Below are 15,621 nucleotides of genomic sequence, written 5' to 3' on the forward strand. Positions count from 1 at the left end.
AGTTTTAAATACAGAGGATTAGCAAGTAGGCGCTGACGATACTTTATCTGTTATACCCTCACATCAATCTGAGTTGGCAGTGAGGGAGGGTCTGTCTGAGGGAGAAATTTCTGACTCAGGAAAAGTTTCTCAGCAGGCAGAACCTGATATCGTGGCATTTAAATTTAAGCTAGAACATCTCCGCGCTCTGCTTAAGGAGGTGCTAGCTACCCTTGATGATTGTGATACTTTGGTGATTCCAGAGAAGTTGTGCAAAATGGACAAATTCTTAGAGGTCCCATTGCACGCTGACGCTTTTCCGATACCCAAGAGGGTGGCGGACATAGTGACTAAGGAGTGGGAGAAGCCAGGTGTACCTTTTGTTCCCCCTCCTATATTTAAGAAAATGTTCCCCATTGTCGACCCCAGAAGGCATGCATGGCAAACGGTCCCTAAGGTAGAGGGGGCAGTTTCAACATTAGCTAAGCGCACAACTATTCCTATAGAAGACAGTTGGGCTTTCAAAGATCCTATGGATAAAAAATTGGAAGGATTGCTTAAAAATATTTTTGTTCAGCAAGGTTTCCTTCTTCAACCAATTTCGTGCATTATTCCTGTCACCACGGCGGCGTCTTTTTGGTTCGATGAACTAGAAAATTCGCTCCAAAAGGAGACTCCATATGATGAGGTCATGGACAGAATTCACGCACTAAAGTTGGCTAATTCCTTTATTTTAGATGCCACTTTTCAATTGGCAAAATTAGCGGCGAAAAATTCAGGTTTTGCAATAGTGGCGCGCAGGGCGCTTTGGCTAAAATCTTGGTCGGCGGATGTGTCGTCCAAAACAAAATTGCTTAATATTCCTTTCAAAGGTAAGACCCTTTTCGGGCCAGAATTGAAGGAGATTATTTCAGATATCACTGGGGGAAAGGGCCATGCCCTCCCACAGGATAGGCCTTTCAAGGCTAAGAATAAGTCTAATTTTCGTTCCTTTCGCAATTTCAGGAACGGACCGGCTTCTAACTCTGCAGCCTCTAGACAAGAGGGTAACACTTCCCAGCCTAAACCAGCATGGAAACCATTGCAAGGCTGGAACAAGGGAAAACAGGCCAAGAAGCCTGCTGCTGCTACCAAGACAGCATGAAGGGGTAGCCCCCGATCCGGGACCGGATCTAGTAGGGGGCAGACTCTCTCTCTTTGCTCAGGCTTGGGCAAGAGATGTTCCGGACCCCTGGGCACTAGAAATTGTCTCTCAGGGGTATCTTCTAGAGTTCAAGGAACTTCCTCCAAGGGGAAGGTTCCACATGTCTCGCTTATCTTTAGACCAAATAAAGAGACAGGCATTCTTACGTTGCGTAGGAGACCTATTAAAGATGGGAGTGATACACCCAGTTCCAACAGCGGAACAAGGTCTGGGTTTTTACTCAAACCTGTTTGTAGTTCCCAAAAAAGAAGGAACTTTCAGACCAATTCTGGATTTAAAAATTCTAAAGAAATTCCTCAGAGTTCCATCATTCAAAATGGAAACCATTCGGACGATTTTACCAACGATCCAGGAGGGTCAATATGACTACCGTGGACCTAAAGGATGCATACCTGCATATTCCTATCCACAAAGATCATCATCAGTTCCTGAGGTTCGCCTTTCTGGACAAACATTACCAGTTCGTGGCTCTTCCATTCGGTTTAGCCACTGCTCCCAGAATTTTCACAAAGGTGCTAGGGTCCCTTCTAGCGGTCCTAAGGCCGAGGGGGCATTGCAGTAGCACCTTACCTAGACAACATTCTAATTCAAGCGTCGTCCCTTCCCAAAGCAAGGGCTCATACAGACATTGTTTTAGCCTTTCTCAGATCTCACGGGTGGAAGGTGAACATAGAAAAGAGTTCCCTGTTCCCGTCCACAAGGGTTCCCTTTCTGGGAATAATAATAGACTCTGTAGAAATGAAGATCTTTCTGACAGAGGTCAGAAAGTTAAAGCTTCTAAACGCTTGTCGAGTTCTTCAATCTATTCCTCAGCCTTCCATAGCTCAGTGCATGGAGGTAATAAGACTAATGGTTGCGGCAATGGACGTGGCTCCTTTTGCTCAAATTCATTTAAGACCATTGCAACTGTGCATGCTCAAATAGTGGAATGGGGATTATGCAGACTTGTCTCCCCAGATTCAAGTGGACCAGATAACCAGAGACTCACTCCTCTGGTGGTTGGCTCAGGATCACCTGTCTCAGGGAATGAGTTTCCGCAGACCAGAGTGGATCATTGTCACAACCGACGCCAGTCTCTTAGGCTGGGGCGCGGTCTGGGGCTCCCTGAAAGCTCAGGGTCTATGGTCTCGGGAAGAGTCTCTTCTCCCGATAAACATTTTGGAACTGAGAGCGATATTCAATGCGCTCCTGGCTTGGCCTCAACTAGCGAAGGCCAGGTTCATAAGATTTCAGTCGGACAACATAACGACTGTAGCGTACATCAATCATCAGGGAGGAACAAAGAGTTCCCTGGCGATGAGAGAGGTATCCAAGATCATCAAATGGGCGGAGGATCACTCCTGCCATCTATCTGCAATTCACATCCCAGGAGTAGACAACTGGGAGGCGGATTATTTGAGTCGTCAGACTTTCCATCCGGGGGAGTGGGAACTTCACCCGGAGGTCTTTGCCCAGTTAACTCAACTATGGGGCATTCCAGATATGGATCTGATGGCGTCTCGTCGGAACTCCAAGGTTCCTCGCTATGGGTCCAGATCCAGGGATCCCAAGGCGACACTAGTAGATGCATTGGTGGCGCCTTGGTCGTTCAATCTAGCTTATGTGTTTCCACCAGGATCAAACAGGAGAAGGCCTTGGTGATTCTAATAGCTCCTGCATGGCCACGCAGGACTTGGTATGCAGACCTGGTGAATATATCATCGGCTCCACCATGGAAGCTACCTTTGAGGCAGGACCTTCTAGTACAAGGTCCATTCGAACATCCAAATCTAGTTTCTCTGCAACTGACTGCTTGGAAATTGAACGCTTGATTCTACCTAAGCGTGGGTTTTCAGATTCAGTTATAGATACTCTGGTTCAGGCCAGAAAACCTGTAACTAGGAAAATTTACCATAAGATATGGCAAAAATATATCTGTTGGTGCGAATCCAAGGGTTTCTCTTGGAGTAAAATTAGAATTCCTAGGATACTTTCCTTTCTCCAAGAGGGTTTGGATAAAGGTTTGTCAGCTAGTTCTCTAAAAGGACAGATTTCTGCTCTGTCTGTCTTGTTGCACAAACGTTTGGCAGCGGTGCCAGATGTACAGGCGTTTGTACAGGCATTAGTTAGAATCAAGCCTGTATACAGACCTATGATTCCTCCATGGAGTCTAAATTTAGTTCTTTCTGTTCTTCAAGGGGTTCCGTTTGAACCTTTGCATTCCATAGATATTAAATTACTATCTTGGAAAGTTCTGTTTTTGGTTGCTATTTCTTCTGCTAGAAGAGTTTCCGAATTGTCTGCTTTGCAGTGTACTTCACCCTATCTGGTATTCCATACAGATGAGGTAGTTTTACGTACTAAGCCTGGATTTCTTCCAAAGGGGGTTTCCAATAGGAATATTAACCAGGAAATAGTTGTTCCTTCTCTGTGTCCGAATCCAGTTTCGAAGAAGGAACGTTTGTTACATAACTTAGATGTAGTTCGTGCTTTAAAATTCTATTTAGAAGCAACAAAGGATTTCAGACAGACATCTTCTTTGTTTGTCGTCTATTCTGGTAAGAGGAGAGGTCAGAAAGCTACTGCTACCTCTCTTTCCTTTTGGCTAAAAAGCATCATCCGATTGGCTTATGAGACTGCCGGACGGCAGCCTCCTGAACGAATTACAGCTCACTCTACTAGAGCTGTGGCTTCCACATGGGCCTTCAAGAATGAGGCTTCTGTTGAACAGATCTGTAAGGCAGCGACTTGGTCTTCTCTGCATACTTTTGCCAAATTTTACAAATTCGATACTTATGCTTCTTCGGAGGCTGTTTTTGGGAGAAAGGTTTTGCAAGCTGTGGTGCCTTCCATTTAGGTTACCTGACTTGTTCCCTCCCTTCATCCGTGTCCTAAAGCTTTGGTATTGGTTCCCACAAGTAAGGATGAAGCCGTGGACCGGACACACCAATGTAGGAGAAAACAGAATTTATGTTTACATGATAAATTTCTTTCTCCTACTGTGTGTCCGGTCCACGGCCCGCCCTGGCTTTTAGTCAGGTTTAAAATTTTTATTTTTCTGTACACTACAGTCACCACGGCACCTTATGGTTTCTCCTTTTTCTCCTAACCGTCGGTCGAATGACTGGGGGGCGGAGCCAGAGGGGGGGCTATATGGACAGCTTTGCTGTGTGCTCTCTTTGCCATTTCCTGTAGGGAATGAGAATATCCCCACAAGTAAGGATGAAGCCGTGGACCGGACACACCGTAGGAGAAAGAAATTTATCAGGTAAACATAAATTCTGTTTTTTTCAAAATTAGCGCTAGTTACTTTGGAACCCTGATATCTGTCAGGAATACCTGAATATCCCTTGACATGTATATATTTTGTTTTAGAAGATATCCCAAAGTATTGATCTAGGCCAATTTTGGTATATTTTATGACACCATTTCACCGCCAAATGCGATTAAAAAAAAAAAAAGTTCACTTTTTCACAAATTTTGTCACAAACTTTAGGTTTCCCACTGAAATTATTTACAAACAGCTTCTTCAATTATGGCACAAATGGTTGTAAATGCTTCTCTGGGATCCCCTTTTTCAGAAATAACAGACTTATATGGCTTTGTGGTTGCTTTTTGGTAATTAGAAGGCTGCTAAATGCCGCTGCGCACCACACGTGTTTTATGCCCAGGAGTGAAGGGGTTAAGTAGGGAGCTTGTAGGGTTAATTTTAGCTTTAGTGTAGTGTAGTAGACAACCCCAAGTATTGATCTAGGCCCATTTTGGTATATTTTATGCCACCATTTCACCGCCAAATGCGAGCAAATAAAAAAAAACTTTACATTTTTCACAATTTTAGGTTTCTCACTGAAATTATTTACAAACAGCTTGTGCTATTATGGCAGAAATTGTTGTAAAAGCTTCTCTGGGATCCCCTTTGTTCAGAAATAGCAGACTTATATGGCTTTGGCGTTGCTTTTTGGTAATTAGAAGGCCGCTAAATGCTGCTGCGCACCACACGTGAATTATGCCCAGCAGTGAAGGGGTTAAATTAGGTAGCTTGTAGGGTTAATTTTAGAGATCAGCCTCCCACCTGACACATCTCACCCCCTGATCCCTCCCAAACAGCTCTCTTCCCTCCCCCACCCCACAATTGTTCCCGCCATCTTAAGTACTGGCAGAAAGTCTGCCAGTACTAAATAAGAGTTTTTTTTTTTTTTTTTTTTAATAAAAATAGTAAAATATTTTAGTTGTGATGGACCCCTGCCTTAGCACCAACCTCCCTGATCCCCCCTCCAGCTCTCTAACCCTCTCCCCTACCTAATTACCGCCATCTTGGGTACTGGCAGCTGTCTGCCAGTACCCAGTTTGGCCCCACAAACCAAAGTATTTTAATTTTATTTATAACTTTTATTTTTATTTTTAATTATTTCTGTAGTGTAGCAGCCCCCCCCACAATACACCCACCCCCTCCCAGATCCTTTTATATGTTAAAAAAAAAAAAAAACTTAACTTTTTTTCCCCTTCCTTCCTTCATTGGTGTCAGTGTGGCTAATGCGCGCACACGCTCCCTCCTCCCACCCGGACAACGGCACCATCGGCTCCATCGCTACCGGTGCAGAGAGGGCCACAGAGTGGCTCTCTCTGCATCGGAGGCTTGTAAAGGGGTATTGCAGGATTCCTCCATATCGAGGCATCACTGCAATACCCTCAGAGCTGCTGGAAGAGATTGTGATCACTTCCAGCACTCTGTTAGACAACTGACGTACCAGGTACGTCTATTGTCATTAACAGTTAGTTTTTGCATGACTTACCTGGTACGTCAGTTGTCATTAAGGGGTTAAAATATATTTATTTTTCACTTTTTTCCAGATCCACAAGACTCATACTGTTGGAAAGGTTAGGCAATTATCTTTCCAACGGTGGGTGAGATACAGGCTTCTAAGCAGCATACCCCATCTCCATATATTTGTCCTTTGTCTATTGTCAATAAAGTTGCACAGTGATGTCATCACATCATTGCTCGTGACGTCACCCCACAAGTAGGTGGGAGCCCCCAGATTGCCCTCAAGGTGGGTGAGTGCTAGCGACGGCTCTGAGCCGTCGTTGGCACTCAAGGGGTTAAAGAATATAAAGGAACCCTGCAAAATATACATTATTTTGTATACTGGCTTCTGTGGTACAATACCTCTACAAATTGTAGTCCCACACTCAATACAAAAGCAAGGGTATTATCTCCCTTCATTGTGCATCAGGAATAATGGCTAGCTGGAAGTTCTGACCAATTAGAAAGTCTAGTGGAGAACAAGCACATTTATGACTGAGACACCTTTGTCTCATTTTAAACCCTTGCAATTCAGTCTGTTGAAAAATGTTAAGACAAAGGTTTCTGCAACTTTTGCATTGAACTCTCTTGTTTGGAATGGTATTTTACACTGTAATACAAATGAGACATTTTAATTTATCAGTTTGCACATATCCCGGCTGTTTTTTTTTTACATCTTCCATGTAGCACATTCCCATGTTGCGACAGCTGAACTGAGGCCTGAATGACCAACATCTTCCATTGTATCAGAAGGTTTTTTTTTACAGAATTACTTGTGACTGATAATTTGCACAATTATGTTTTATGCCGTTATAAGAAATATTTTTCAGCCTTTTAAAACAATTACCTGTATAGTACAGCAGTGAAAGCCTGTGAAGTCCGTCACTGATGCAGGAAGCCAGATACATTATATATTGACTTAGAATATATCTTTTTGACATTACTGCAGCACAACTGCTGAAGCCAGGAAATTGCTAAGATTATCTCAACGGACAACATACAGTATTTTGCTAGGAGAGTGATGTTGCAACCAATTAATCTTCACTCAGTTTTGGGGAGCTTTTATTATACTTATGATGACTTCAGTGTCTACATTTGTCAATTGTCCGCCTTTCCCACAGGTATATGTAGTGGACTCTTTCTCTGACTTATGTATTTATTCCATTTCTTCTCATCATGCAAATTCAGCTAAAACTGCGGAATAAAGTAGAGAAATTGTCAGTCCTGCTTTACTGGCCTGGTTCTCTTTTTTTATTAGTATTTTATGAGGACCAAGCCTCTGCCAGGAACTCTATGCCGCTATTTCCAGACTGTTTATTTGAAAAACAATGACTGGGTGGCACTGCTTGGAACTTTGTATGAACTGGTGATGGTGCAGCACGTAACATATCTATGTCCTTGTTAGCACTGGCATTATATAATGCTTTATACTTATTTTTTTAATTTTTGGATACAATAACTTGTTTTTTATTCTCAGCTTACCTGTGTGCAAAGTCTGTGTGGAGAACTGGGTGTGACTCTCTGATCCAGTGTTTGATATACTTGTGCAAAGATGCAAACTGTCTACATATTCCTAATGTTTTAATTTTTCCCGCTTAGATTATTTTTTGTGCTTGAATTTTTACATGAATGTTTCATTAAAAGTCCTCTCAATTGCTTTGAAGATGATACATTTTTTTTTTCAGCTGTTACTAAAATTTACAATTTATTGTAAAGAGTTAAAAATGCACAGTTACACGTGGAGGTAACAGAGATACAACCATCTTACACGCCCAAACACGGCGCTTTACTATTTTTTTCAATACGTCTGTCTACCCATGTTTATGTAATCATAATAGCCAGTACATAATTGTAAGCTGCATACCTGATATGTAGTTATATCTCCACTTATATACTGAACATACAAAAGAATAGAGGCAAATTGATAGATGGTTATTCATTTCACAAAGACAGGCATAATAGAGGTCATCAAACATTGCTATTTCTTTTTGAGGCAGACCTTTGTTAGGCCTGGTTAAATAAGTTTGTGCTGATTCTCAAGTGTGTAAGAAAAGTTTTCTTTATCTCATGTGAAAGAATTTTTATTCTTTCTATTGATTTACCATCATAGTTATGTCTGTTCCCTAAATTATATTGCTTTGATAACCTTTGTTGGTAAGTGCTACTAGAGTGTGGCAAGATAGAAGAACATAAATTAACAAGTAATCATCAAGGCTGTGTTCTGGTGAGTGTAAAAATACCAAAACGACATCAATTTTGTTGATTACCCATTTAATGTACCTGATATTACAGCATGGTATCTTTGTACTTTTACAGAGAGTGGGCCATGGATATGACAATCACTCAGATGCTGATCGTTCACCGATTTTTCTTCAGTTCATTGACTGTGTGTGGCAAATGACAAATCAGGTAAATGATTTACTCATTTATGAAATAAGCAGGACCATAAAACGTCACCTTCAACGTCAAAAATGTGTAGTTTCTTTCAAGAGCTACTTGATATAATATACTATGAAACTTTTTACAGTTATTTCTCCAACATTGGTGTGTCCGGTCCACGGCGTCATCCTTACTTGTGGGATATCTCTTCCCCAACAGGAAATGGCAAAGAGTCCCAGCAAAGCTGGCCATATAGTCCCTCCTAGGCTCCGCCCACCCCAGTCATTCTCTTTGCCGTTGCACAGGCAACATCTCCACGGAGATGGTTAAGAGTTTTTTGGTGTTTAAATGTAGTTTTTATTCTTCTATCAAGTGTTTATTATTTTAAAATAGTGCTGGTATGTACTATTTACTCTGAAACAGAAAAGGATGAAGATTTCTGTTTGTGAGAGGAAGATGATTTTAGCAGACAGTAACTAAAATCGATTGCTGTTTCCACATAGGACTGTTGAGATGAAGTAACTTCAGTTGGGAGAAGCAGTTAGCAGACTTTTCTGCTTAAGGTATGACTAGCCATATTTCTAACAAGACAATGTAATGCTGGAAGGCTGTCATTTCCCCTCATGGGGACCGGTAAGCCATTTTCTTAGTCAAACAAACAGAATAAAGGGCTTATTATGGGCTAAAAAACTGGTAGACATTTTTATGGGCTAAATCGATTGCTTTATGTGGGCATTTTATTCATATTTATGCTGACAATTTGCATTTATAAACTTGGGGAACGTTTATTAAACGGCAGGCACTGTGTTAGACACCTTTTCCAGTCAGGGGGCCTTCCTAGTTGTAGACTGAGCCTCATTTTCGCGCCATTACTGCGCAGTTGTTTTTTGAGAGCAGGGCATGCAGATGCATGTGTGAGGATCTAAAAATTGCTGGAAAAGCTTCTAGAAGGCGTCAATTGGTATCGTATTCCCCTCTGGGCTTGGTTGGGTCTCAGCAAAGACTATAGCTGGGACTGTATAGGGGTTACATTTATAAACGGCTCCGGTTCCGTTATTTTAAGGGTTAAAGCTCTGAAATTTGGTGTGCAATACTATTAATGCTTTAAGACACTGTGGTGAAATTTTGGTCATTTTTGAACAATTCCTTCATACTTTTTCACATATTCAGTAATAAAGTGTTTTCTGTTTAAAATTTAAAGAGACAGTAACGGTTTTGTTTTAAAACGTTTTTTGTGCTTTGTTGACAAGTTTAAGCCTGTTTAACATGTCTGTACCTTCAGATAAGCTATGTTCTATATGTATGAAAGCCAATGTGTCTCCCCATTTAAATTTATGTGATAATTGTGCCATAGCGTCCAAACAAAGTAAGGACAGTACTGCCACAGATAATGAAATTGCCCAAGATGATTCCTCAGATGAGGGGAGTAAACATGATACTACATCATCTCCTACTGTGTCTACACCAGTTTTGCCCACGCAGGAGGCCCCTAGTACATCTAGTGCGCCAATACTTATTACCATGCAACAATTAACGGCTGTAATGGATAACTCCATAGCAAATATTTTATCCAAAATGCCTACTTATCAGAGAAAGCGCGATTGATCTGTTTTAAAAACTGAAGAGCAGGAGGGCGCTGATGATAATTGTTCTGTCATACCCTCACACCAATCTGAAGGGGCCATGAGGGAGGTTTTGTCAGATGGAGAAATTTCAGATTCAGGAAAAATTTCTCAACAAGCTGAACCTGATGTTGTGACATTTAAATTTAAATTAGAACATCTCCGTGCACTGCTTAAGGAGGTGTTATCTACTCTGGATGATTGTGACAACTTGGTCATTCCAGAGAAATTATGCAAGATGGACAAGTTCCTAGAGGTTCCGGTGCACCCCAACGCTTTTCCTATACCCAAGCGGGTGGCGGACATAGTAAATAAGGAGTGGGAAAAGCCCGGCATACCTTTTGTCCCCCCCCCTATATTTAAGAAATTATTTCCTATGGTCGACCCCAGAAAGGACTTATGGCAGACAGTCCCTAAGGTCGAGGGGGCAGTTTCTACTACTATTCCTATCGAAGATAGTTGTGCTTTCAAAGATCCTATGGACAAAAAAATGGAAGGTTTGCTTAAAAAGATTTTTGTACAGCAAGGTTACCTTCTACAACCCATTTCGTGCATTGTTCCTGTCACTACAGCAGCGTGGTTCTGGTTCGAGGAACTAGAAAAGTCGCTCAGTAGAGAGACTCCATATGAGGAGGTTATGGACAGAGTTCACGCACTTAAATTGTCTAACTCTTTTATTTTAGATGCCGCTTTGCAATTAGCTAGATTAGCGGCGAAAAATTCAGGGTTTGCTATCGTGGCGCGCAGAGCGCTTTGGCTAAAGTCTTGGTCAGCGGATGTGTCATCCAAGACAAAATTGCTTAACATCCCTTTCAAAGGTAAAACTCTATTTGGACCAGAATTGAAAGAGATTATTTCAGACATCACTGGGGGAAAGGGCCACGCCCTTCCACAAGATAGGTCTTTCAAGGCTAAAAATAAGTCTAATTTTCGTTCCTTTCGCAATTTCAGGAACGGACCGGCCTCTAATTCTGCATCCTCTAAGCAAGAGGGTAATGCCTCACAACCCAAACCAGCCTGGAAACCGATGCAAGGCTGGAACAAGGGTAAGCAGGCCAAGAAGCCTGCCGCTGCTAACAAAACAGCATGAAGGAGTAGCCCCCGATCCGGGACCGGATCTAGTGGGGGGCAGACTCTCTCTCTTTGCTCAGGCTTGGGCAAGAGATGTTCAGGATCCCTGGGCGCTAGAAATAGTTTCTCAAGGTTATCTCCTGGAATTCAAGGAACTACCCCCAAGGGGAAGGTTCCACATGTCTCACTTATCCTCAAACCAAATAAAGAGACAGGCATTCTTACATTGTGTAGAAGACCTGTTAAAGATGGGAGTGATACACCCAGTTCCAATAAAGGAACAAGGAATGGGATTTTATTCCAATCTGTTTGTAGTTCCCAAAAAAGAGGGAACTTTCAGACCAATTTTGGATTTGAAGATCCTAAACAAATTTCTCAGGGTACCATCGTTCAAGATGGAAACCATTCGAACGATTCTACCCACTATCCAGGAAAGTCAATTTATGACTACCGTGGATCTAAAGGATGCGTACCTACATATTCCTATCCACAAAGAACATCATCAGTTCCTAAGGTTCGCTTTTCTGGACATGCATTACCAGTTTGTGGCCCTCCCATTCGGGTTAGCCACTGCTCCAAGGATTTTCACAAAGGTGCTAGGGTCCCTTCTAGCGGTTCTAAGACCGAGGGGCATTGCAGTAGTACCTTACTTGGACGACATTCTAATACAAGCGTCGTCCCTGTCAAAAGCAAAGGCTCAGGAGGGGGCGGAGCTAGCCGCGGCCAAGATGGCAGCTTGAATCGGGAGCTCTGGTCTGAGAGATCTGCTAAAGCCCTAAAACTACCGCCATGTCCTAAGCCAGGGTGCAGAAAAAGAGATGTGATACTCCCTAAAGGTGTGAGATATCGATAGACCCAGCTAAAATGCTCTGCATTATACCAGAAGGCAGACCGCACTCGGCGGCGGCCAGATACAGATACATGTGGATGGGGCCTACATATTACAAAAATCTGCTCCAGCAACATTTCAGCACAGCCAAATGGGAATTCGACTGACAGATCACACACTCTCTGCCTATTTTTACCTCCGGTGGGCTCGGTGTTCCCAGAGCTATAATCTACAGGCGGGCCACATCAACTTAAGCTAATATAAACCCTATATACGCTGGCAAGATAAGACGTCAGAGACTGAGTAGCGGATAGCTCTTTCAAATCAGTGAGCTAGGTACACTCCGGAATCATGGACCTAGAGATCTCTCTTTTGAGAGCACTGTGTGCTCGGTTTGATGACCATCGGGCGGACCTAGTCCACACGCTCCATACCGCTATGACATCCGCCTCCATCATGGGTCCCATTACAGTCCTCCATCCTTCCAGCTCTGATGCCCTACCTGATCTCCTGATTGAGTGCAGCTGTATGCCGCCCACCGCGAGCCTTGACACTCCCGCTAAGCCCACTCTTCAAAGAGTACAGGAGCCGAATGACTCCCCACAGTTCTTAGCTTCAGTGATTTTGGAAGGCCTGCAGCCCGGACACTGTGCAGATTTGCCCACAGGCTGTGAGGTGGAGCAACAGGATACGGACACTTGCGATTCTCGAACACTGCTTGCAGATGGCAGCAGAAGCCTTAGATCCGTGAAGAGTGATAATCGCAAGACCTTTTCAGAAAACTTCCATCAAAGTGCACAGCCATTGTCCCCTTATAATCGGATCCCTGGGAACCTGATAATCACAGAACCGATGCCATGTCTCCTTGGATATTATAGAGGGTTATCCCAAATGCTGGGAGGCACTGACAGTAAACCTAATCGAGACTCTGTGAAATTGGGTTTAGGGTAAATCACCCCAGATCCCCAGACAGTGATTGTACAAGTGTGGATTAGGTTCATTTAAATTGTTTAACCACTTTGCCCTCACTGTTGGACGTTACTGGATACTCATCTTGCAATAGCTCTCCAAATGACGAGTCTCTACTCTGAGATTTAGGAAATTATACTCTGTTTTATAAGCCTTGTTAATGTTTTTATGTTTCCTGTAATATATTTAAAATTAGCCTAACATTACTTGTCATTTTAGCATGAGTGAATATGTTTTTATATGTTCCCTCTGTCTGAGCACAAAGGGTTTGTTAAATATTATTACGTTCATGTTAAGAAATAGACATTTGCCCTAACTAAACCAATCCCAAGTGGCACTTTCCTAACTAACTATCACTTAAGAACATATGGTATTTATTTCAATGCAGCTTACTACTGGGTCTTATATACACATTAGCAGGTTACCATATCACTCTGACTCATAACGCATAGTTTATATCATACCCTTGCCCCCACTGCTCAGCAACATGTACCCATTAAGCTTTCAATTCATATGAAGTTCTACTTGATTTACTTATTTACCCATCCGCTAACATTGAAGTTTTAATCTCTAGGATTATCATCTCTCAATCTCTACTCCTACCCTTACCCTACCTACAAAGTGGGACATCTGTTGTCACAATATGTTCTCTGTTGGTTAATTGAATGTATGCCTGATAACTTCCTTACTAGGTTACACAAGTACTTCTAGGTATGGATCTGTTTATAAACTAACGTTTGCTGAAAGGGGTTGATGGCTGTAACTGTTCAAGAAGACCTAATGACTTTTACATATTCTAATTAGCTCTCAGTCTCTAACACATAACTGACAGCCAAGCGAAATAGTACACAATGAAGCCCCTCAACAGTAACCGAGCTCAAGTTGATATAAGAGTATTCATAGGATTTTTTTTTGGGGAGATATAACAACCTGCTTGGTACTCTCAGCAGTAAGCTCTACAGTAGCTTACAGCTCATGTTAGTAGTAACCCTTCTGAATTAATCTAACCCATTTATAGTCTATACACCATCCAGTTTCATTAAGATCCCCCCTCTCCCCCAAGACAAACCCTACATGTCCAGTAGCTATCTCATTCATCCCACGCCCCTCCCTAGAATATATAAATCCACCTCACTGTTAATATAGATACTGCCGGGCCGTGTTCACTGGGAAGGCACGGCTAGGCATAACTCTGATTTTGGTCTAGGATTTATCAGCAGGGGCTAACAGTACACATAAGTAGAGATACCTGTCTATATTCATCTAGGATTTTCACATACCTCATAAACCCCCCCTGTTTCCATCCTTGTTGGGAAGCTATTCTTACTCTTGCTCCTATCCTGGCTTAGCTTAACACACGGTGTAAGTAGTGGGCAATCCTATTTCATAGTATATTTCATGGCTTTGGGTCCTTGAGTTACCTACCTATCCAATATGCAAACTGGCTCCACCCCCCCCACCCTTCCTTTTTTATTATCAAGCGGCTCCTGTCCGCTGTAACCCCCCCTCCCATTAAAATATAGAGCTACCCCCTCCCTAGCCTCAACCGTTCCCGTATGGATATTTGAATATTCTTCTCATAGTGCCAGGGGAGGACCTTTCAAGTATATATTATTCTCATGTTGCTCTATGATAAAACTGAAGTCTTCCTATGAAACAGCCCACACCTCATAGTTACGCTTTTGATATCTGAATATGTTACACTGCTAATTACACAATGTCTTTACTCTTCTGTATCTTTTTTTTTAAGGGCATACCTTATGTAATGTATCTGTTCATGACTTCAATAAAAATTTATTTAAAAAAAAAAAAAGCAAAGGCTCATACAGACATCGTTCTGGCCTTTCTCAGATCACACGGATGGAAGGTGAACATAGAAAAAAGTTCTCTGTCTCCGTCGACAAGAGTTCCCTTCTTGGGAACAATAATAGATTCCTTAGAAATGAGGATTTTTCTGACAGAGGTCAGAAAATCAAAACTTCTAAGCTCTTGTCAAGTTCTTCATTCTGTTCCTCGTCCTTCCATAGCGCAGTGCATGGAAGTAGTAGGGTTGATGGTTGCAGCAATGGACATAGTTCCTTTTGCACGAATTCATCTAAGACCATTACAACTGTGCATGCTCAAACAGTGAAATGGGGATTATACAGACTTGTCTGCAATGATTCAAGTAGATCAGAAGACCAGAGATTCACTCCGTTGGTGGCTGACCCTGGACCATCTGTCCCAGGGAATGAGCTTCCGCAGACCAGAGTGGGTCATTGTCACGACCGACGCCAGTCTAGTGGGCTGGGGAGCGGTCTGGGAATTCCTGAAAGCTCAGGGTCTATGGTCTCGGGAAGAGCCTCTTCTCCCGATAAACATTCTGGAACTGAGAGCGATATTCAATGCTCTCAGGGCTTGGCCTCAACTAGCAAAGGCCAGATTCATAAGGTTCCAATCAGACAACATGACGACCGTTGCGTATATCAATCATCAGGGGGGAACAAGGAGTTCCCTGGCGATGAAAGAAGTGACCAAAATAATTCAATGGGCGGAGGATCACTCCTGCCACCTGTCTGGGAGGCGGATTTTCTGAGTCGTCAGACATTCCATCCGGGGGAGTGGGAACTCCACCCGGAGATCTTTGCCCAAATAACCCAATTATGGGGCATTCCAGACATGGATCTAATGGCGTCTCGTCAGAACTTCAAGGTTCCTTGCTACGGGTCCAGATCCAGGGATCCCAAGGCGACTCTAGTAGATGCACTAATAGCACCTTGGACCTTCAACCTAGCTTATGTATTTC

General features: G+C 42.7%; 1 protein-coding gene across 1 annotated transcript in view; it reads left to right on the top strand.

Moving 5' to 3' along the window:
• Window positions 1–15,621, top strand: part of MTMR1 (myotubularin related protein 1) — a 281,756-nt gene that overhangs the window by 225,291 nt on the left and 40,844 nt on the right. Inside the window, exon 12 of the mRNA XM_053699156.1 lies at window positions 8,283–8,375. Coding sequence (XP_053555131.1) covers window positions 8,283–8,375 — 93 coding nt within the window. The remainder of the gene's footprint in view (window positions 1–8,282; window positions 8,376–15,621) is intronic.

The sequence above is a fragment of the Bombina bombina genome, chromosome 1 (genome assembly GCF_027579735.1).
Source record: "Bombina bombina isolate aBomBom1 chromosome 1, aBomBom1.pri, whole genome shotgun sequence".
Lineage (NCBI taxonomy): Eukaryota > Metazoa > Chordata > Amphibia > Anura > Bombinatoridae > Bombina > Bombina bombina.